Source organism: Coturnix japonica, chromosome 26 (assembly GCF_001577835.2).
Source record: "Coturnix japonica isolate 7356 chromosome 26, Coturnix japonica 2.1, whole genome shotgun sequence".
Taxonomy (NCBI): domain Eukaryota; kingdom Metazoa; phylum Chordata; class Aves; order Galliformes; family Phasianidae; genus Coturnix; species Coturnix japonica.
In genome coordinates, this window is record NC_029541.1 from 2100584 (window position 1) to 2121484 (window position 20901).

Below are 20901 nucleotides of genomic sequence, written 5' to 3' on the forward strand. Positions count from 1 at the left end.
CCTTTGGAGCAATGGGATTGCACTGGGTGCAGTGCCACCACCCCGCAGGACTTTGAGCTGTCTGAAAGGCTTTTTTTTCTTCTATTTTTCACTTGCTTACATAGAAGAAGAGATGGGGTCGAACCTGACCCACTATTCCCATAACCTTAATCCCCTTTGGGGGTGGGAGCGCAGCTGGAGGGGCTGCTCCATACTTCAGCCTTGGGGGGATTCTCCCCAGTCCTCAACCACAGGGGTGCACCCCCCATGTCTGTGCATCCCCACAGCCCACCCAATGCCAGCACATGGAGCATTGGTTCCCCCACCAGCCCCAGTCTGAACCCAAGGTCCTCCTTATCTCCAACACCAGCATGTCTGCTGATAAGCCCGGCGCATGAGGGATAAGATAAGGCTCTGAGCAGCCTCTTTGCTATCAGCAGCCCTTCCTCCAGTCTGCAGCACCGGGTGGCTGCTGTCCCACTGCACTGTCCCCCCAAGGCTATGGGATCTATGCAAGGTCTCAGTATCCACACCCCAAATGCTGCACCAGTGCTGGAGCTGATCCCAGCCCCTTTCCAGGCTCAGGTCCTGACCCAAGAACCCAAAAGAGGAAGACCAATTCCCACACCCTATAGCATGCATTGACCCACAGGACCCCCACTGACCCCCCACAATTGGGGCCCATTGGCCACCCCATAGGAAACACTCACAGCTCCCCACAGTGCAATGCAACCTTTCACGCTGATGAGCTTTAAAAGATTCATTACGTTCCCACTCCAACAGCTGCTTCATTGTTTCTAAATTAGAGAATCTATTTGATTCTGGGACAAGGAGGAGAAAGAACCAAATAATAAAAGGCACAGTGAAACAAACACTTTGCTTCAGAAGATGTGGAGCAGGTCCCTCCAACAGGGAATGGCAGCGGTGGAGGGGGAGGAGGGGAAGGCAAGCAGAACGCATTGGGTTTGCAATGAAAGCAGGAATTGCTAATCATTGCTGCTCAGCTGAGCTGAAAGGAGATGCTGCCTGGGAAAACAAACCCAAAGGGTGAGCGCAGGGCATGCAGGCTTCACCTGACCCCATCTTGGCTGCTTCTCCTTGATGCTACAATCCCATCTGGGGTCCCCAGGTATGAGCATCCCTTATGGGGTGACATGGGGCAGCCCCACTGCATGCCTTTATCTTCAGTACAACCAGCCTGCCCTTGAAAATAGGAGGATTTGGGGAGAAATAACACCAAAACAACCCCCTCAATGCCTGTCTATGAGCATCACGCCAAGCTATAAATACCAGCACCGGATGCGGGAGCTCCTCTATCCCTGGAACTGAGCAGCACCCGGATTTAGGAAGGGACTGAAGGGAACAGCCCTGCAGCATGGGAGGAAGAGAGAAGGCACAGTGCTTGGCCGGGGCCAGACTGAGCCTCAGGGACCGTGCACGCTGTCCCCTTGTCCACAGTGATATTGCAGGATGGATCCTGAGCTGATGCCCGTTGGCACCCAGGGGGTTTGTGGATGGAGAGGGGATGGGATGCCTCAATCAGGAGTGGAGCAGCTGTGCCAGCAGGGGCAAGAGAGGGCGAGTCAGAGGAAAACCCCACAGGGGTTGGTAGGCAGCAGAGCCAGTGCCAGGAGGGAATGAAAAGCATTGCAGGTCGGTGCCAGGGCTGTGAGCCAGCACTGTGCTGGCACTATGGGAACACACAGACAGACCCCAGCCCCCTCCAGTGCCCCCATTGCTGCTGGCTGGGAGAGGGGGATGGGCACAGAGGAAAGCCCTCCTGCAGCACATCTCAGCCTAGATCTCCCTGCTCCAGCTTTGGTGTCAGGGGGTCTCTGTGGACCAGCTTTGGGGTGAGGGGGTTCCTGCAGGGACCCTGTGGATGAGGCTGAGGCTCAGGGCAAAGCCTGGTGGGGGTAAACCCTAATTGCAGCCCTGCCACGGGATTGCTACCTCATTACAGAGCAATTACAGAATAATTATCCTATGGTTACACCCAAACCCTGATCAGGAAGTGGGACTGCTGGATGCCAGGATTCTGCACACGTATACACGAGTACAACCCCCCCAAAGGAAACCTCAGGGCAACAGACAGCAGAGAGAGGACTCCTGGATCCCCAGTGAGGGTATATGCCTCAGTTTCCCCATGAGAGCAGCAGCACAGCAGCTGTTCCCTCTCTCTGCATCCTTACCATCCTCAGATATCTCAGCTTTTGCATGAGCGCTTTGTTTGCACCACCTCCCCATCTCAACAGCGTGCTGAAATCTAATGAGCAGCCCCAGGAGCCCCCAAAACCTCATCCCAGGGCTTCAAACCAGGGACAGACACATGGAGGTCTGAGCTGTCCTCAGCCACCCCAAACCCTCTATGAATAGGGACGGCCCCTAAGAGCAGGTAAACTTTAACCGCATAAATCACATTCCTGCTGGCTCCCCTCCGGCACAGCCCTTATCTCCAGTGGGCTCACACAGATCTGTCTGCAGCCCATAGGAGGTCATGGTCCAATCTCGTACCCAAGGACACCAGGAGATGGGGCAGCGTGAAGTGCTGGTTATCCTGGGCAGGAGTTGGACCCGCTGGCCCCATTCCTGCTTGCCCACCCCAATGGCAGCAGGGACAAGGTCACCCCAAGAGCAGCTCACAGCTGGCAGGGAGGAGATGAGGGACAGGGCACAGAGCAGCAGTGCTGACGGCTGCTGAAGGGCCCTACATCTTATGGCACATAAAGAGAGATGAGGAGCTCTGCTCTCCCCTCCAGGAGGTTCATCACTGTGATTGCAGCTGAGAGTTGGAGCCCAGGGGCTGCAGAGTTCGCACGTAGCTCTCGAATCCCTCATCTCCCTGACAGGCGGGGAGAGCAGCCGGCAGGCAGCAACGGAGCTGCAGGCGGCCCCTGCAAAAGGTCACTGCGTTTGCACATTCACAAAACATGCATTTAAGAACAAAAAGAAATCAAGGAGGAGGAAAAGAAACCCCCACCGTACGCACTGAGGATGCGTCGCAGGGATTGGAGCTCTGCTCTAACGCTGTCAGCCTGACTGCCCGGCACTTCTTGCAATTAAAGCAATCAGCCACACATGAAACTCACAGATTTCCATCTCCCGGTTTGTATCCCAGGCCCTGAGGGTTCCCATCTCCTTTTCAAATAGTCCGGAAGAATAAAAAAAGCTTGAAAATGAGTTTCGGAGCATCGAGCAGATGGCTCTGGGGAATCACCGTGCCCCAAACAGCAGCAGGGACAGAGCTGAGCCCTGCTGAAGCTGTGGGACCAAGGGGGGCTGGGGAACAGCACAGACAGCCATGTCCCCCCCCCCTATATAAGGCCCCCCCAGCCCTGCAGAATCAATGCTTCCAATGGTCCTCTATGAGGATGGGTGTTGTCTCCCTGCCCAACCCCATCCTGCACCCAAGGGATGCTCAAACCATAACATCTAAATCAGCAGTGGGTTTAAAGGAAGGGAATCCCTGTACAACACAGGGGTTGACCTCCTGTGTGCTCAAAGAGAAGCAGGGATCGCAGTGCTTATGGAGAGGTCAGGATGAGCCTCTGGAACACAGCGGGGTGAGCAGAGCAGCAGCCAGACTCACACCCACCACCACCACCTGCACCAGGTGAGCACTTTGCATCAGCTCATTTGAAGCCACAATTAACCCTCAGCTGCCTGATCACAGCTCAGCACTCACCACCCAGAGCCCCCCAAAGGCTTTCAGATGCCCAGCCTGGAGTATAGGTACAACACAGCCTTGGGATGCTGAGCACCAGCATGGCTGTGTATGGGGCAATCATCCCATCCTCACCAGGCGCCGAGCACTATCCCCTGGGGGCACAGAACCCAAGAAGATGCTGAGCACCACAGCATTGCCCAAATGGTGCCCCGGGAATGGGGAGTGTGGGGTTGGGTGAGAACAGGCCAAGCTGGATGGGGAGCTCAGTGCTCCCAGTGCTGCCAGACTGGTCCTGGCTGTTCTTCCAGCTGCCAGCCTGGATGGGGATGGATCCGAGCACAGCACGTTTCTCCCATCTCACCCCCAGTGTGAGACCCCAAGACCCCAAGTGTGAGACACCCCAGCACCTTCACCTATTCCAGATACAGCGTGGAGGTGACCCTTACCTGGGGTGTGAGGCTCCAGGCCCCGATGGTGCTGAGCTGTCGGAGCTGCTGCTGCTTACGTAAGGAGGAGAGCTCTGCTGTGAGTCCCCAGCAACTGCAGGCAGCAGGAGAGGAACAGCAGCCTCTGCTGCTCGATGGGAGATGGGTGTCAGAGCTATGTGGGGTGCAGGGGATGCTCTGCTCTGCCACTGCACCCAGCTCAGATCCCGTGCCCCTTAACATGGGGACACTGCAAGGATGGGGGCAGCTTGAGAACAAAGGGCTGCACAGTGAAAGCTCTGGCTGTTTAATTACCAGCACGGGGGGCTCAGGGCAGCACAGCTGCACCCGAGCTGTTCTGCTGCAGTGAGGGGAGCCCTTAGCAGAGGGGCTTTAAGAGGAGCCGGTGCTATGGGAGGTGGAAGAAAACCCTGAGCTGCCCTGCTATGCTGGGATGGAGCATAATGGGGTAATGGGGGCAGATGGGGGCAGATGGGGAGCGGCACTGTAAATGTTCGGGGGCAGATGAGCCGACAGGAGCCTGAATAGGGATCGTAACGATGAGAGGGGATCACAGAATCGCCATGGGCTTATAGAATATCCCGAGCTGGAAGGGACCCATAAGGATCACCGGAGCAAGGAGCACGGACACGGAGCAGCATGTTTAAAACAGGGCGTTTGTCTGTCGACGGGACGCCAGGCGCACACAAAGCCGTCTCATTATCCCCTAATTAGTGCTTTGCCAGCTTCTGCAATTAACACCCATGCAAGCGGCTGCTGTTTGAGTAAACAGAGGGTTACGAGCACGCTGGAGTCGCTGGGGGCTCCAAGCAGGACGCAGCCCACCCAGCCCCAAAGCAGAGCGATGTCACCCCCAGGGTGGTGGCACTGGCCGGCTCACGTCCCCATAGTGCACATAGGGGACGGGAGAGGCTTCCCTCGGGTCTCGGAGCTCCGGGGAGTGAGGGAGCAGCGCAGCATCACAGCACGGTCCTTATGCAAAGGATGTCTCCTTTGGAAACATCAAAGCGAAGCCACCAGCCGGGGCTGACACGGCCTTTCTCCGGCTGACCCAGAAACGTGGATCAAGCGCTGTCTCATCCCTTAATTGAGAAGTTGGTGACTTTGAATCTTTATTAAAGAGCTTTGGTAAATTCACAGATTAAGGCCACCACCGGCCGCTGCCATCACCCAAACTGACTCCCTGCCACCTCGCCCAGCAGCTGCTCACACTGCTTTGCATGGAGCGCAAACCGAACCGAGAGCAAAAACTGCACCAGAAACCCAGGAAGGAAAACAAAACAAACCCAAACCAACACTAAAAAGCCAACAACAGCCTTCCTACACAACCTGGGCCTCAGCACAGCCAACCAACTGCCCCCAATACACAGATATGGGGCTGGGGGGGGGGCACAGAACACCCCCATGTACCACTGAGATGGGGCAGCACTGCAGAGCTGGGTGTCCCCATTGCAGAGCTGGGTGTCCCCCCCTGAAGCTGGTGGATCCTGGGGGAAAATTAGGCTAAATAGGAGACGCCGCATTCCTCAGTGCACTCTTTTTCTGCCTGCTGCGGATTATCGTGTTTCAAGCTATGGAAAACAGAAGGGGGGATGCTAGTACAAATGTCTGAGAGAGAAGAGAGAGGGAGGAGGGCAGGCGGAGGAGCAAAGCTTTCCCCTCCAGTGAGCAATGATAGGCAGGAGAAATCCCAGCTCTGCTGATTCCTAAGGGCACAGATGGACAAGTAAAGAACCCTGAGCCCCTGCATGGCTGCAAAGGGTTAAGCCGAGCTCTGCAGCCTGGTGGGGGATTAAGCCCAGTGCTGCCCATCTGGGTGATGTTTGCAGCATTCAGGCAATGCCAGGCCTGGCTGCAGAGCAGCAGAGCATGGGGTTCAGCCATCCACACATGGACACACACATCCACACATGCATGCACACATAAGCATTGCACATGGGGTGATGCTGATGCATCTCCCTGCAGTAGGGAGCAGACAGGGGGGGTGCAGCAGGCACAGCAGCTTCCTCCTGCAGCACCAGGCGTGCAGCTCGCCCTTCCATCCATGCCTGTCCCTCCTCTCCCTCAGTCCTGCAAGCATTGCTGCTGCTCCTGCTGGTTTCTATGGGAACTCAGCAGGAAAACAAGGCTCCCAGTGAGGCAGACGCTGGTCTGGCTGCCCAAAGCCTTGCAGAGAGCTGTGCTTGCATGCTCCAGCAGAACCTTGCACCAGTTTTTCCCTTGGCAGCATAAAGGGGTCAAGAGGTTTGGATCAAAGCAGGCCAGGAGCAATTCCTCCTAGAGAGCAGAGTGCTCAGGTTCTGCACTATGATGCACAGCGGGCTGCAAACCTTCAGCGTGTAGAAATGGGAGAAGGCAACGGATGCTGCTAATTCTCAGCTGCAGAGCTGCATGCACTGCCTACCAACAGCCTCATCGCCAGCAAACGCCACCCTGGTCCCCTTTGCTGCATGGCCCCCAGCAGAGCTGCCCACTGTACACCCCAGTGATGACCACATGCCCCCTCCCCACGGCCATGGGGTGATCAGTCTGAGCCCTTCCAAACGGCTTTTCCAGACTCGTGGTTAATTTAGCAAGCACCATCATATGACGGAGCAGAGCGTGTGCCTTCAGATATAGCAGCAGCGTCACAAAGCTGCCATTGAGTGCTCAGGGAGCATCTCCAGCTCCGTCAGACACCTCAATGCTCCCGCAGGGGGTGAGAAAACACAGCACCTCGCTGCTGACACGCAGACCCGGGGGAGTTGGGAGGGGGGGGGGGTTCAGCTCTGCTAACAAGTGGGCAGTGAGATGGAGCCCAGGGAAGTGCCAGACAGCATCCCGGGCTGCATTGCTTGCAACCCATCCTGATAAAGCCATGAGATCAAGCCCAAAGCACGCATATATGGGGGAACCCAACAACCAGAGCCACCTCAGCCGTGAGCATGGGGGGGTTAGGGATGCAGAGGACCCCCCCTAAAGCACAGATCTCTCCTACAGCTGGAGATACAGGGAGGACTGGGCACACAAACACACCTTGGGGACAGCTGGGGGGGCTCCCACGTCTCACCGACGTCACTGCAGGAAGGGGATCCCTAGAGACAGCCTGAAGGTGCCACCCCCTGCTGCCCCCCCCCACCTCTGGGGCACAGGTACCCCAAGAAAAGACTATCCATAGCACACGTCCCGATCTGAGGATGCTCCGCCGCTTCACAAACCCGAGGAGGAAGAGGATGAGGAGGGGAGGGGGGGGGGGGGGGGAAGAGAAGAAAGAGGAAGGAGAAGAGGAAGAGGAGGAAGAGGGGGGGGGGGGGGGGTCAGCCCTGAGGGGCACTCACCGTGTAGGGTGGGCAGCGGTCCGGCCCCCCCTCCGTTGCTCAGGGGCTCAGCATCCTCCCGGGACAGCCCGAGCCGGAGCCGCAGCCCGAGCCCGAGCCGGAGCGGGAGCTGGGCATGCTCGGGGACCGTGAGCAGCACGTGATGCCGGGCTGGCACCGAGCGGTGGGTGGGGGGAGACCGAGCAGCCACCCCCGCCCCGCTACAATGTGCCCCCCCCCTCCCTGGTATCGCTCCGAGGAGCCCGGAGCTGTCTCCGTCATTGCGGGAAGGGGGGACCGCGCTGTGCGACCCCATAACTCTGCATCCCTGGGGGGCTGGATGAATCGTGCTGCCGCTCTGCAGCACGGAAAGGGGGAGGTAAGGGGGGGTGCAGCTCCTTTGCATCCCATGAGTGGGGGACAGCCATGTCCATGAGCCTTAACACGGCATCCCAGCACTGGAAGCTGGCCCCCCATTCATCCCCTGCATCCTATATTTCCCAGGAGTGTGGGGCACATTTATAACCCCACAGGAGCATGGAGTGGGGGTCAGGAAGTACCTCCAGGCTCTGCGACCCAGGTTGGAGCACAGAGATCCTTCCCCAGCCCCTGCTCAGCACCCAACCCCAATTCCTGAGCTGCAGAACTGCAAACTCCAGCCCTACGGTGATGGCACCGTGCCTCAATCTATGGCACTGCCCTACTTCTGCCTATCACAGCCACCAGGCACTGTGGTTGGGACCCCCCCCCCTACACAGGGACCCTACATGCTTAGTACATGTGTGCTGGCATGGGAAAGGATGGGTATCTCCAGGAGGGAAAACACCACGGCTGCCCTTGATCCTATAATCACTCCCTTAGCTGCAAGGTATTAGGGGCTGCAGGAGGATGGCTTTCACTGAAGGCTTTGCAGCCTGTATTTCCCCCTCCTTCCCCTGCAGCCCATGGGTGTGATCCTCCTTCCCCTCCCTCCCTCACTGTGCTGCACAGGGACCCCTCTTCATGTTTATGCCCCCAATCACCCCCTCACCCTATAGGCAGCACTGTGGCCCCCCCAGCTGTCACTCAGAGGAGCCCTGAGAGCCTATTAAGGTGATCCCCCAACTTCACCAGCCCTGAGCCCCAGCAGGAAGGTTGCAGTAACTCCATCCAGGCTGGGGGCCAGTTGTTCCCTACCCCCCCTATAAAGGGACAAAAGCCACACATCGGTCCCAATCACGTCTCAGACACAGCGGGGCCTTTTCTTCTACTGGCACCAACTGGGCAGTGAGCCGGAGGCAGGAGTGGGGTGGAAAAGGGGCCTTTGTAGCTGCACTCAGCAGGGCAGGGGGGGCTGGATGCTGCCACCTCATCCCACAGGCTGGTGAAGATGGGATGGCATCCAGCATTGCTCCTCAGCAAGAAGCCCCATTAATCCCTTGCAGCCAATGGCTCACGTGCAGCAATGTGTATCTGGGGCTCACCCAATTGCTGTGGTGCATGGGGAACCAATACGTTCAGCACACAATAGTGGTGGGGTCCCTGGTGCAGAGAGGCATTGCAGGTACTCAAACCTGAACAGGAGGTTCTCACTTGTGCAGCTCTCACCCAGCCAGCCCCGCTCCCAGCAGTGTTATGCTGCTCCACATAAGGTTGGGCTGACTCAAGGACACCCATCTTTGCTCAGCAGATCAGCCCCAATAATCGCAGTGATTCACTGCAGCCCTTCGCTCGCCTCAGGATCTTTGCTCCCGGAGGATTCAGCGTGGGCTGAGCACACGGCGAAGCCTCTGTGTGAGGCAGATAAGGCTCAGAGATCCCATCTGTGATGCCCTTACCTCACCTAGAGCTCTGCATGAGGCTCCAGGAGGCGAGACATCCTCAGTACATACAAACAGCGCTGTTGCCTATATCCCAATGGAGCTATAATCCCATTGCTCTTGTCCCCAATGAGTGCACCAGCCTGGAACTGAGCTCCTCATGCAGGGTCAGGGTGGCTCCAGGGACCCTTGCAATAGGGCAGTGATAGTGCCAGATGTGGGGCAGGGGGCTGAGGGCTGCTCACACACCATAGGGATCCCCAGAGCTGTTTGCATCTGCAATGGGAAGTCGGTGCAGGAGCTGCCTGCAGTGTAGGGCAGGCACAGAGCAGGTCCTGCTGCCTCTGTTGGGTGTCCTCAGTGGCTTTTGTGGTGAGGGGAGCACAAAGGGAGCTGTGCAGGGAGGAAACCTTCATGTGCAGGAATGCAGGAGTGCAGGTACTGCCCATGTCCTCACCAGGGTCAGGAAAGCAAAGGCTTGCACCAGCCTGAGCTCTGCTGGCATTTGGCTGCTGGTACCCACAGCACTGTCACAACTGCATCTACAGCAACACGGATGACCCACAGGAACCCCCTGCCCACTTTCCATCTCACACTTTGGCGCTCAGCATGAACTCCAGCCCCATCCACCAGCAGGTGATGGTGTTCAAAAGCCTCCCAGACTGTGTGCCCTGGCATCGCACTGCATGAGAAGGCATTTCAGGGGGGACAAAGTAAGACCAGCAACAACAGCACCCCAAAGGATGGGGGCAAACCCCATAACAATGCCCTGGGAAGAAGCAGGTACAGGGTGCACCATTGTTGAGGCTGTAAAGTGCACCAGAGCAGCAGAGCTGCTCCCCCCAGCCCTCATCACTTACTTGATAAAATAGAAGCCCCCGTGCATTGTGGTGTCCACCTCCCAGCCTCGGGGCAGCCCTGGAAGCACACAGCAGAGGTGGGGATCAGCCATCCTTGTTTTTGCCTTTGGGCATTGTACCAGAGGGGCAAACTTGGTCCCCTCCCCATCACTCCAGCCAAACTGCTTTGGCTACAAAGCCACCCCACAGGTCACAAAGGTTGATGTATTCCCCAAAGGATGCAGCAACTCTTCGCTCATCATTCAAAGCCCCTTAAACCCTTGAGCTGCAAAGCAGCTTCTCAGCATCTCCAATGCACTTCTGGAGTATTTCATCACACTCCTCCACTTATCCCAAAGGAGAACATCTGGGGGTCAGGGCCCATTCCTTACCAGCACAGGAGAAATGACCACTCTGGATGGAGTAACCTGTGCCAGGGTGCACCCAGCTTGTGGATTTGGTCTCGTCGCTGTGAAAGATAAGGAGGCAGTGAGCACTGCGGGCATCCCTGCACCCTATGTGATGATAGGGATAAACTTTGGCAGCCAAAGGAAAGGAAAGGAGCAGATTTGGGGGCTAAAAAGCATCTATCAGGAAGTGCTGGGCCCAAAGAAGGGAGAAACAGGGAGCAAGGAGAGCGGGTCACATGCAATAGGAAAACAGACAGGGAGGACTCTTGCTTCTGCCCCAGACTGAGCCCCCATCCAGTTCCCCAGCCATCCACCAACCCAGGAGCCAGACTCCCCCATGCCCCCATGCCCCATCCCCTCCCTGCCTTGTGGTGGGACCTTACTTGATGAAGAAGATGCGGCCGTCCCCGCAGACACCGTAGGTCCACTTGCCCGGCAGGTCCAGCCAGTCAATGTCATCTGCCATAGGGACAGCACAGAGCAGCCCCGTCCTGCTCTCCTCGTACCTCTTGGTAAGTGCAGAACAACTCCTGTCCCCACCTCCAACAAACACTTGCTTGGCTCAGACCTTCCAACCGGGCTGAGTTTGCTGCTGCAAATAACCAGGGAGGGAGGGAAAAAGAAAAAGGAAAAACCAAACCCAACAACTTAACCCTCTCAGAGCTGGGCTGCAGGGTTCAGAGGGCACAGCTCAGAGTGACTCTGCAGGGCTAAGCCCATCTCTGCTTCCTCCACTGCCTACTCGGTGTAATTACCATCAATTAACTCAGGGTGAGTAATGATGGAGTTGTTCCTTCCCTCTCCTGTTCATTTTAAACAATGTCAAATTCTTCTCTCCGTCTGATCTCGCAGCCAAGCAGAGGCAGAATGTAGGGCACCCTGATGACTATCTGCTGCTCTCTCGGTGCTGCCCGATGGGTATTTTCTCTCTGCTCACTCTTAGCCATCAATTAAACGTCTTTCAAGGGGAAAGGTGGGGTCTGGGAGGCAGCCGGGCTGGGTGACTGTGAGGGAAGCAATTGCCCTCATGTCTCTGTGGTGCCTTTGGGGAGTTTCTCATGGCACAGGGAAATGAGCTGGTGTGGGGTGAGGGGATGGGGGGGGGGAGAGAGGTGAATTCTGGAGATGGTCCCTAAAGCAGAAGGAAGGGGATGCTCTGCTGAGCAATGCTTGCATCAGAGAGATTCTCTGATGGGATGTGGGGCATCAGTTCACCCAAAGGATCTTCCTATGTGCCATGATGCATCCTAAAGTCAGGAAGGTGGGACCCCCCCCCACAGCCAAATCACAGCTGGGGAATCCCTGCCCTTTATCTTCTCCTTGGCCAGACCCCAGCAGCTCAATGCAGTGCTGCTCCATCACAACATCAGCTCTTTGGGAGGCACCGGGGACAACGAGGTCACCCCAAAGGCACAGCTCCCTCCCCGCCTGCCCAGCCCAGCTTCATTCACCACAGTTTCGTTTACTCAGATCCACCTCCAATCTGAGTCACAGCTCAGCCTGAATCAGTGCTCAGCACAAACACTTGAGTGACCCAAAGCCAACAGGCAACCCAAAGAATCCAATGCTCCGGGCACAGAGCAGCCTAGAAGTAACCAGAGATGTCCCCATCTCAGATCTCAGAGGACCAGGAGCTCACAAAGTCAGTGTCTGATGAGTTGTTTCTTTCTTTTAACTATTTCTTACGTGTTACATTAGTACAGGTGTGACACCAAAGCCTTCCAAGCAGCAGAACTGCAGAGGGTTGAGTGCAGCCATTGCAATGAGAGCTCGTTGTGCGCAGCCCTTAACTTCTAGCCTAGGGCCAAACCTCTCTTATTACTGCAGCATCATCCCTACGCCTCACCCCAAGGGTGTGTGGGATCGGAGTCTGTGTGAGATAAGCTCAGATCATCCTAAAAGGTTTCCTTCCCTCTCTCCAACCCCTGGGGAGGGACGCCTTACCCTGACTATGGGTATCACCGAGGTCTCCTCATTCATTTCGGGGTCATCTGTGGCAATGATAGGGTTCAGCTGCTCAGAGCTGCAAGCAGGGAATCAGATACCAAGAGTAGAAGCAGTAGAGCTGCTCCAGGTCTGGGTAAGGGAGGCAGAGCTGTTGGAGGGCTGTGCTGGACCTCCAGCCAAGAATGCTGAGCTCTGTTCTGCCAGGTAAATAAATCAGCTTTTATTGCTTTCCACAAGAGATTCTTTTTTTTTCACCCCCCCCTTCTTGTTTCTTTATAGCTTAAACCAATGGAAATTCAAAAGGGGAAATACCAGCAGGGCTTGTTATTTTCTTATGGTTTCAAATCCTTTTAAAAGCTCTCAGCTCATTCCAGCACAGGTGGGCTCACACCGAGGGCTCCTTTGGAACAACTTTATGCTTCCAAGGGTGAACCCAGCAAGGGATCTGTGCATCCTTTAGAAGGGATGGTGAGCACGGGAGCATCCCCAGGACATCGCACCGCCCGTGGCTCTGCAGCAACGCGGCTCTGGCACCACCTCCTGGGGAACGATCGGCTCCTCTCCCGTTTATGTCTTTTATTTGAACCATTTTGGCTTTTCTTGCGTTAGAAAATCAAACCCTAACCAGGCCTGCTTGGATGGATGGACCAACCATCTAAACAGAGGGAGGGATTAATGGATGGAGTCTTCATACAGCGCTCAGCCCCTACTGCTGTTGAGCACCCAGCAGCTCCCACCTGAGTCCCATAACAAGCAGAGCACCTGGGGTTGCTGCATTGAAAACCAGGTGTATTAGAGCTCTGCTTTCCCTCTGCCTCCCCAGCAGCTCCTGACCTTGCTGTGCAGCCATGCTCTGTGCCAGCCCTTGCTCCTACACTGCCCCTTAGCTCTCAGCTCTGTCTTTTCCTTCTCATTGCACCGGAGCTGTGGCTGATCCCAGTCATCTCTATCTGGGATCTCATCTGCTCCTCCAGAGGATGCTAAGGAAAAAACCTTTACAGTGTTTGAAGGTCTGAAGCTTCAAGTCTGGCTGCCAGAGCAGGGCTGCATAAAGGGAGCAGATGGGATGTTGGGAGGCAGCACAGAGCATTACTGAGGTTGGGTTTGGGTTGGGTTTGTTTGGCTTTGCTTTTGCAATTGTTTTGCCTCCTGCTTGAAAGAAGAAGAATAGGGAAGGTGTCAGTTGTTGAACAAAGCACTGAGAACAGGGGATGAAAGCAATGCACATGGGATGTGCTTGTACAGCTGCTACAAGGCAGCAGCAGCACGTGCTTTTATTGCCCAGAAACCTTTATCTGCAGCATTAGCAGGCAGGACAGATGGATGCCTGCTGCTAATGGGCTCTAATACTCCATACCTTCAAGACTAATGGACAGCTTTGAGGATGCACTTCACTGCCATCTTACTGGTACAGAATGGGATTGGGGTTACATGCAGCCTCAGAAGCACTGGGCTCTCCCTGGCATTGCACTGTGTGATTCTCACCCCCTCCTACAGTTGCCATTGCCTTCAGTTGCAGAAGGAGCTCTTTTCTTTATGGGACTGAAGCAGCTCTGCAGCTGGCTTCATTTGCAAGCAGCACTTTAGGGGATGCAGTCAGCAATGGGGACAGAAATAGCAGCTTATTTACTCCCCGTGTGCTTTGCTGACAAACAAGTTCTGAAGTCCCCTGGAGAAGATTCAACCCCAGAACAATTCTGCTCCAACTGCAGCCTTCGGTGCTGATAGAATAACAAAAAAGAAACACAACCCAGCAGGATTTCTCCATTCCAGATGGCACCTTGATGTGCTGCCAGCTACGGAGGAGCTCCCATTTAACAACACTAACCGTATTTCCTTAAGCTGAATCAAAAGAAATCACAACTCTTCATTCTGAAGGCAGGTTTTGGGAGCCAGCAGAACAGGTGAGCACGGCATCAAAAAGCTGCTGCAGCTCATATTAACTGCGTAGGTTTGTTCTCTGCTTTCAAGTAATGAGTGGGATGGCACTCCAGGGGGTTCCAAATGCTCCTCCTCATCCAGCTCAGTGCTGTTAGAGAAACAAATGCAACGTTAGGTGGTTCCAGAGAGGCCTTAGAAACAAATACTTTGCTCTCCCATCCATGCATCCTTAGAGCATAAAGGAGAAGGAATCATTTGCTCTATTAAAGGCCAACTCCACAGTGCAAAATATAGGGGTGAGCTGGCTCTAATTAAAGAGCTCAGCTGTTTGGCACCTCCCATTGACTAAATGACACCTCCCATTCATCCCAGCATAGAAAACAGATGAAAGACAACACATACAAGGCCCACCCCCCCCTTTACCATCCCTTCCTCCTTACCATCCCATCCCCTAAAGGAAACCAGCTCGGCCTTATCCTGCAAATACCTTTATTACAATTTACAGATTAGTTTCGTTATGTACAGAAATAGAACTTTTGATCTATAAAAACCCAACCAACTCGACAAGAAATCAACTGAAATCTGTAATAAAGCCGATGGCTGAAGGGCTCTTGGCTTCCTCTAAATAATATAAAAATAAAATCTGCTCGTCACAGTTTTGATTTAAAGTTCAATAAGCGTTGGTTTTCACACCTCAAACCACACACATACACGTCCTGCAAGACCCCCTTAAGGTCCAGCATAGGGGAAAATGGTGACCAATCAGCTTAGCTTGCTCGTTAATTTAGTGTTTCATGACTTATCACATTGGGCACCTTAAATGGGACTGAAAGACTTTCCAAGCAGCAATTTCACACTGAGAGCCACCAGGTTTAGGACTGAGAGCTCGGTGTTGAATCATCTCAGAGATCAAAAGGTGCTGTTGGAAGCAGCAGTTTGGCAATGGAGTTTAGGGACCATTTGTCAACGCTGCTCCTTTCAGCTGCAGCCTTTCCCAAGTGTCTAGAAAGCAAAGATCAGAGCAGGTGTTAATTCACATCATTCCAGAGCTTCATGCCAGCAACCAGGTGTGGCAGCTGGAGCACAGCAAGCTCTCCTAGAGCAAATAGATGTGGGAATGCCATGGAAAAATCATTATTGTGTATTTTACCAACAGCGTTTTGATTTATCAGCCATGCGAGGGTCACACAGCAACACGCTGCCTTAATTCTAACACATCAATCAGCCTGCATGCTTTTTCCTAGACAGAAAAGCAGAGCAGTTAGCAAACAACACAGCAAAACCAACTCCTAACCACAGAAAAGCTGTGCAAACTGACTAGGTTTAATGTTTGGTGTTTATTCCACAGCACAATCTCATGGCCTGGCCAAGTGAAACCCACCATCTTTCAGCTCCATAAGCACATCCAAGCTGCCCTGTTTTACTTTGACTGAATAGCAGTGAAACACATAAAGGTAGGAGCACCAATAATAAGGGCCTTCCTTCCACTGCAGACCTCAAGGGTGAGATCCCAGACATGAAATTGCTGTTTGGAAACCAGGTGAACAAAGGTAAAGATGCCTAGAGGTATTAATACTGCTTTGGGTAAAGAACACAGCATGCCTAGTGTTAAGATTTCTAGAAGCTGAAGATAATTCCCCTTGCAAGGACCAGATAAAAGCAAAAATGAACAACACTTCACTTCAATCCATCTTCAACAAGCAGAATCCATCACGGTGAAGTTGTTTTATGATCTGTAGAATGATGGTGCAGCTCCCTGTGCACAACTACATCAACTCAGAGCATCAGCCACAAGCTTTTCTATGCACTGAAGCTTCAGTTATTGATCACAATGAGGCTTTTTATTGCCCTGAAAGCAAAGAGGTGGTTCACAAGGACAACACCCTTTGGAACAGGACTGGGTAAAGGTATGACTTAAATAGAGACAACCCAAAGGGTGTACAGTGCACCAGAGCTCCCCTGAATCCCTCAGTGTCATAGACTGATGTATTAAGACATCAAAGTGCCACACAATCCAACAGTCACACGCAAAGCTGGGACCTTAGAAGGAAGGAGAACGCTCCTTGCTTTGCACAGCAAGGTTAACATTACCAGCTAACAGAAGAAAACATAAAGAACCACAAAACCAGCAGAAACTTTAAATCAAAACTGCAATAACGAGGTTCTGAACCCCATAAATATTTCCTTCAAAATATGCTTTGCTTTTTCAAAGTGCAAAATTCCAACTTAACAGCCACCACTTCTCAACATATGGCAGACAAGGCATTTTTCGGAATGGATTGAACTTAAAGCAGTCTGTTTCTCAGGCTTTACTTAAGGGGAACACAATGATACCACCCTCAGCCTCAAGGAGGTTTGGTCTGGATATCAAAATGGGACGCACACACAGGTGTATTTGTTGGCTGAATATTAAACTAGGGGAAAAAGTTTTCTCCCCATTTCAAAACAGCTGCCAATTCTTGTTTGGAAGGTGTTTGCGAGTGCTCAGGGTCACACAACCACTGCATGTTTTAAGGTGCTAGAAGAGATCCTCCTCCTTGTGGTTGGTTTCTTGGAGTCTATGGAAAACTCTCTGTCTATGCTCTGTGGTGAAGCAGTATCCTATGGCTTCTTCTGTTTCTTGGATGCGTTTCTGAAACCTGCAGCCATCTCGTGCCAGCTCTTCCCAGGGTCCTTTACGATCCTCCTCACTGCTGACATAATACTCTGTTACCTTTTCAAGGAAGGTCACCTGGAAAAGACATCATTGATTAAAGCGTTAGCCACACAATAATACAAAAGGAGCTCACACCTTATCTGTATGTATCATTAAATACCTTCAAAGCAATTCTCTATGTCTAAAAGATAAAAAAACACCCTCAGTTACACCATCAGCTCATGGTAGAGCTTTGCACCAGCCAGGCAGGATTGCGTTTCACCTCCTGGGTTTAAAACCAACCTCAGCTCCATTGGCCAACCCTCTCTCTTCCCAAAGCAGTGCTTCAACCACCGCATGGTTTCTAAATGGTGGCTGAAGGCTCACACACAGCTCCAGGTTACCTGGAATGATCCACGTGTCACAAGAGAGCACGCTGCTCATAAACACATTGCAGACCTGTGTTTCTGATTACATACACCATAAAAATAGCAACAATCATTCTGTATAGTGAGTAACCATGTGAGTCAACTCCAGCACTGATAACAAGTCCTACTACACCACAAATAAGGACTGGTTTAGTGTATGATCAGAGCAAACCCACCTGCTCAGGGGAGTATCAAATGTAATGAAAGGAAGAAAACATGAAGGTAACAGTAATGGGAGAAATAAAAACCAGCAGAGAATACAGAGCTGCCAGGGATTGCGCTGAAAGCAACCTGCTGAAATTCTATTCTAGTGCAGTGATCCCAGGTTACTTCCCAGTACAAGTGTGGGCACCAAACCCCCACACATCCTTCAGCATTTGCTATCGTGTAAAGCAAAACAAAAGGCTCCTGGGCTTTCTGACTTCACAACCAGATATTGCTGCATGATTGCAGGATGCCACACAGGAAAAGGCTGTGAGTGGTACAAGTGACTCAAACATGTCATGGGTCAGTGTTTAGAAACCTCTGCTTCGTTTTGGTCTAATTAAACATCTGCCTGCAGGCACACGGAGCTGTTACATCAGCCTGTCCCTTTGTGAGTTACCACCTTTCATCCTTTTTACATCAGTCTGAGATACCCTTGGGCACAATTACTGGCCAAATACCGTGCTTAGATGTCCTTTATGGATACAAACAGTAAATTAGTTCAAATACAAAACTATTATAGACACTGGTTAAGAGTAATTCCCAGCCACACAACAAGATTTTAGGCCACCAGTATCAACCACCTATATAAAACCCAATATTTAACCTGTGCTAACCCTTCAGCTTGTCACCATCACCTGCCCCAGTGAGAACAGGTATGAAGTTACACCCAAGCCAGGCTCTCAAACAGGTTAACAGATCTTTCCCTGGCAAGAATGTTACTTTTCTTCTTTGCTATCCTGTTATGCTGGTCCATTCACCTGGGGCTCAGCATCACTATTACTCACACAAAGGCTGGAAGTGTCATGAGAGACTCAAAGAGGAGCACAGCACACCTGAAAAGCAGCTGTGTACATCTGCAGCATCACAGACCCCATCAGAGGGCAGATGATTCCTTCCAAACCTCAATGATTCTTTGATAAGGGATATAAAACTTGAATCCAAACACCCCAAGAAGCATCAATGCACTTTACAGTGCAGCTTTAATGGCTTTCCTGCAGCGTGTGCCAACCCAACACTGAATTCTTTTCCTCCTCCAAAAGATATTTGGTGTCTAACTCAAACAGGCTCATCACACAAAGCTTAGAGCACTAAGTGCTGGTTATTCTATATACACACAAAGGTCCTGAGATACTTAACAGCGTGATTCATAAGAGAAAAGGGTATTTTCCAGAGGGAAAAACGTTGATCAATGATTCTCATCTGCTTCTCTGATGATGGACATTAGAACATAAATAGAACACAAATACAGAATGAAAGTCACGTCTTAAAAATAAAGCTTCACTTTGAGTCTGGAAATGAAACTTAAAGAAATTCCATGCTCTGTGTCACTGAATTGAGATCTGCCATGTGAGACACGTTGCTTTCAGCCATATAATTAGACCATAAGCTCACGAAGCATCATTTGGCACCACTGGAATCCTGGTGCAAATGACCTCACCCTCATACCACAATCAAAACCACACAAAGCCAGAAACAGAATATACCTTTTTCCTCTTGGCACTTCTACATTTTTCACCAGAAAGAATGCCATGCTGCACCAAGTCTGTGACCCCACAGTTATGTTTTTCCAGCTGTACCCTACAGATAGTTAAGTGACTATGCTCAGAAGTGACCAAACTCAGCCCTTCTGTTCCTCTGAAGACGGCCTTCCCTCTTTTCTCCGCTGTTTGAAAGGGCGCCTTGAAATTTAAAGGGTTATAAGGATCATCTGAGGTACAGAATGAGTTCCAAAGTTTCAAGCTTTCTGCCTCGTCCACGCTGTTACAATCCCATTCGTCCTCATCTTCTGAACTGGGGTGAGGAGAACCTGAAGATGACTCTGCCCATGAAGAATCCTCCTCATCCTCCTCCTCCTCTCCTACATTAGCTGTGCAGGTCATACCCTTCCCCGGCTGGCTGGACGATGTCTGTATGGTTGCTGTAAAGTTCTGAAGGTTGTAAGGATCCAAGAAGGAATTCCACAGATGCAACCTCTCTCCGTCCTGGCTGCTGTCATCTGAATCTGACATCAGCCCTTCGCTGTCAAACCCATCATCATCATCATCATCCCAGTCATCCTCATCATCCTCACTCTCCTCCCCACTGGAGGTCCCCCCCAGGATGTAGTCTATTAACTTATTAGCACAGGCAGGCCTAGCTGACACAAACAGGCTTCGTTCTGTTTCAGAACCCTCACCGTCCTCTGCAGCAAAACGTTCCTCCTGCAGCTCTCCCTTCTCAACCAAACCCCGGGCTCCCTCCAGCTCGCTGTGTTGCCTCCAGGCTCCATGCTGCCCACATGGAACAGTTCCCCTGTGCTGCTGCTGCTCCTCCTCCAGGCTGTGATAGCCATGATCCGGCTCGGGCACTGCCAGGCCCCTCAAGTGGAGAAAATCCAGCCTTTTGCTTCGGAGCATCTCCATCTCATGCAGCCGGCCGGGTGCTCCCCACGCTTCAGCACTTAGAGGCTGCGGTAGATGGCTGTTAGCAGAGCGGCACGTCGGGCTGTTGGCTCCCAGAATGAAGGAGAGGAGCCCAGCATGAGGCACAGCCAGCCCCGATCCCCACAGCCCCTTTGTGGGCTCCAGGCTCTCTTCTCCTCGTCCCATTGCAGCTCAGCGCTCGGCTCGTGTAGCAGCAGCATAGAGGGCGGTGGAGCTGAAGGCCCAGCGGGGCACAAGGCGTTGCTTAAAGCCGGGCCGGGTCGGAACCGCTGTAACAATGCAGGCAAAGGGGAAAGGAGCTGAGAGAGAAGCCGCAGCAACGAGAACGGCGGGTTGGGCTGCGGTGAGGCCGAGGGGGAGGCGGAGGGTTGGGCCGAGCCGGGCCTCTTAGGCCAAGCTATGGGGAAGCCGAGCAGCGAGCCAAGCTGAGCCGGATCCACGGCTGGGCCGGGCCGCTGGCGGCTGTTTGGCTCCATGAGAGGTGATAAAGAGTGTCCTCAGCGATATCGGCAGCGCTGAGGGGCGGCGGGGATGAGCGTTGGGCCGCGGGGTCTGGGCGCCATCCTGAGGGGTCGGGGTGGGAGAGACAAAATGGCGGCTGGGGAAAGAGAGCGGCGCTTACATCCGCATCCGGCCGGCGAGAGCCACTGCGCATGCGTTAGAAGTCACGTCGCTACGCTGCCGCTGATTGGGTGGAGGGAGGTAGAAGGGCACCGCCCAGCTCTTAGTGTAGGGATTGCATCAGCCGCTGTGCATTGCATTGCATTGCGCCCCCTAGCGGCGTGGAGGGGAATAGCACTATTCCGGCTGGGAGCAGGAATGGTCACTATAGTGTCAATATTGTGTCAATGTGGTCAATATTGTGACAATATTGTGTCAGTACGGTCAATATGGTCAATATTGGGTCAATATTGTGTCAATATGGTCAATATTGGGTCAATTTT

The 20901-nt window shown here is 53.0% G+C and overlaps 2 protein-coding genes across 6 annotated transcripts in view; both read right to left on the reverse strand.

Annotated features, from left to right (window-relative positions):
• The window catches only part of PLEKHA6 (pleckstrin homology domain containing A6), a 41110-nt gene extending 30096 nt beyond the window's left edge, over nucleotides 1-11014 (reverse strand). For 2 of the 5 annotated variants that reach the window (XM_015884946.2, XM_015884947.2), the window contains exons 1-3: nucleotides 10820-11013; nucleotides 10419-10495; nucleotides 10048-10105 (exon numbers count right to left, since the gene is read on the reverse strand). In XM_015884946.2, coding sequence (XP_015740432.1) covers nucleotides 10048-10105; nucleotides 10419-10495; nucleotides 10820-10902 — 218 coding nt within the window. In that variant the 5' untranslated portion in view covers nucleotides 10903-11013. Of the gene's footprint in view, nucleotides 1-4092; nucleotides 4167-7409; nucleotides 7539-10047; nucleotides 10106-10418; nucleotides 10496-10819 lie in introns of those variants that run through there. The other 3 variants (XM_015884945.2, XM_015884949.2, XM_015884953.2) reach the window with 3 other exon arrangements.
• Nucleotides 11015-14736: 3722 nt separating this feature from the next.
• PPP1R15B (protein phosphatase 1 regulatory subunit 15B) lies at nucleotides 14737-20590 on the reverse strand. The gene is made up of 2 exons (XM_015884955.1): nucleotides 19019-20590; nucleotides 14737-16995 (listed from the first exon to the last, which is right to left on the reverse strand). The coding sequence occupies exons 1-2, from the start codon at nucleotides 20120-20122 to the stop codon at nucleotides 16783-16785; spliced, it is 1317 nt and encodes a 438-aa protein (XP_015740441.1). The 5' UTR covers nucleotides 20123-20590; the 3' UTR covers nucleotides 14737-16782.
• Nucleotides 20591-20901: the final 311 nt, after the last annotated feature.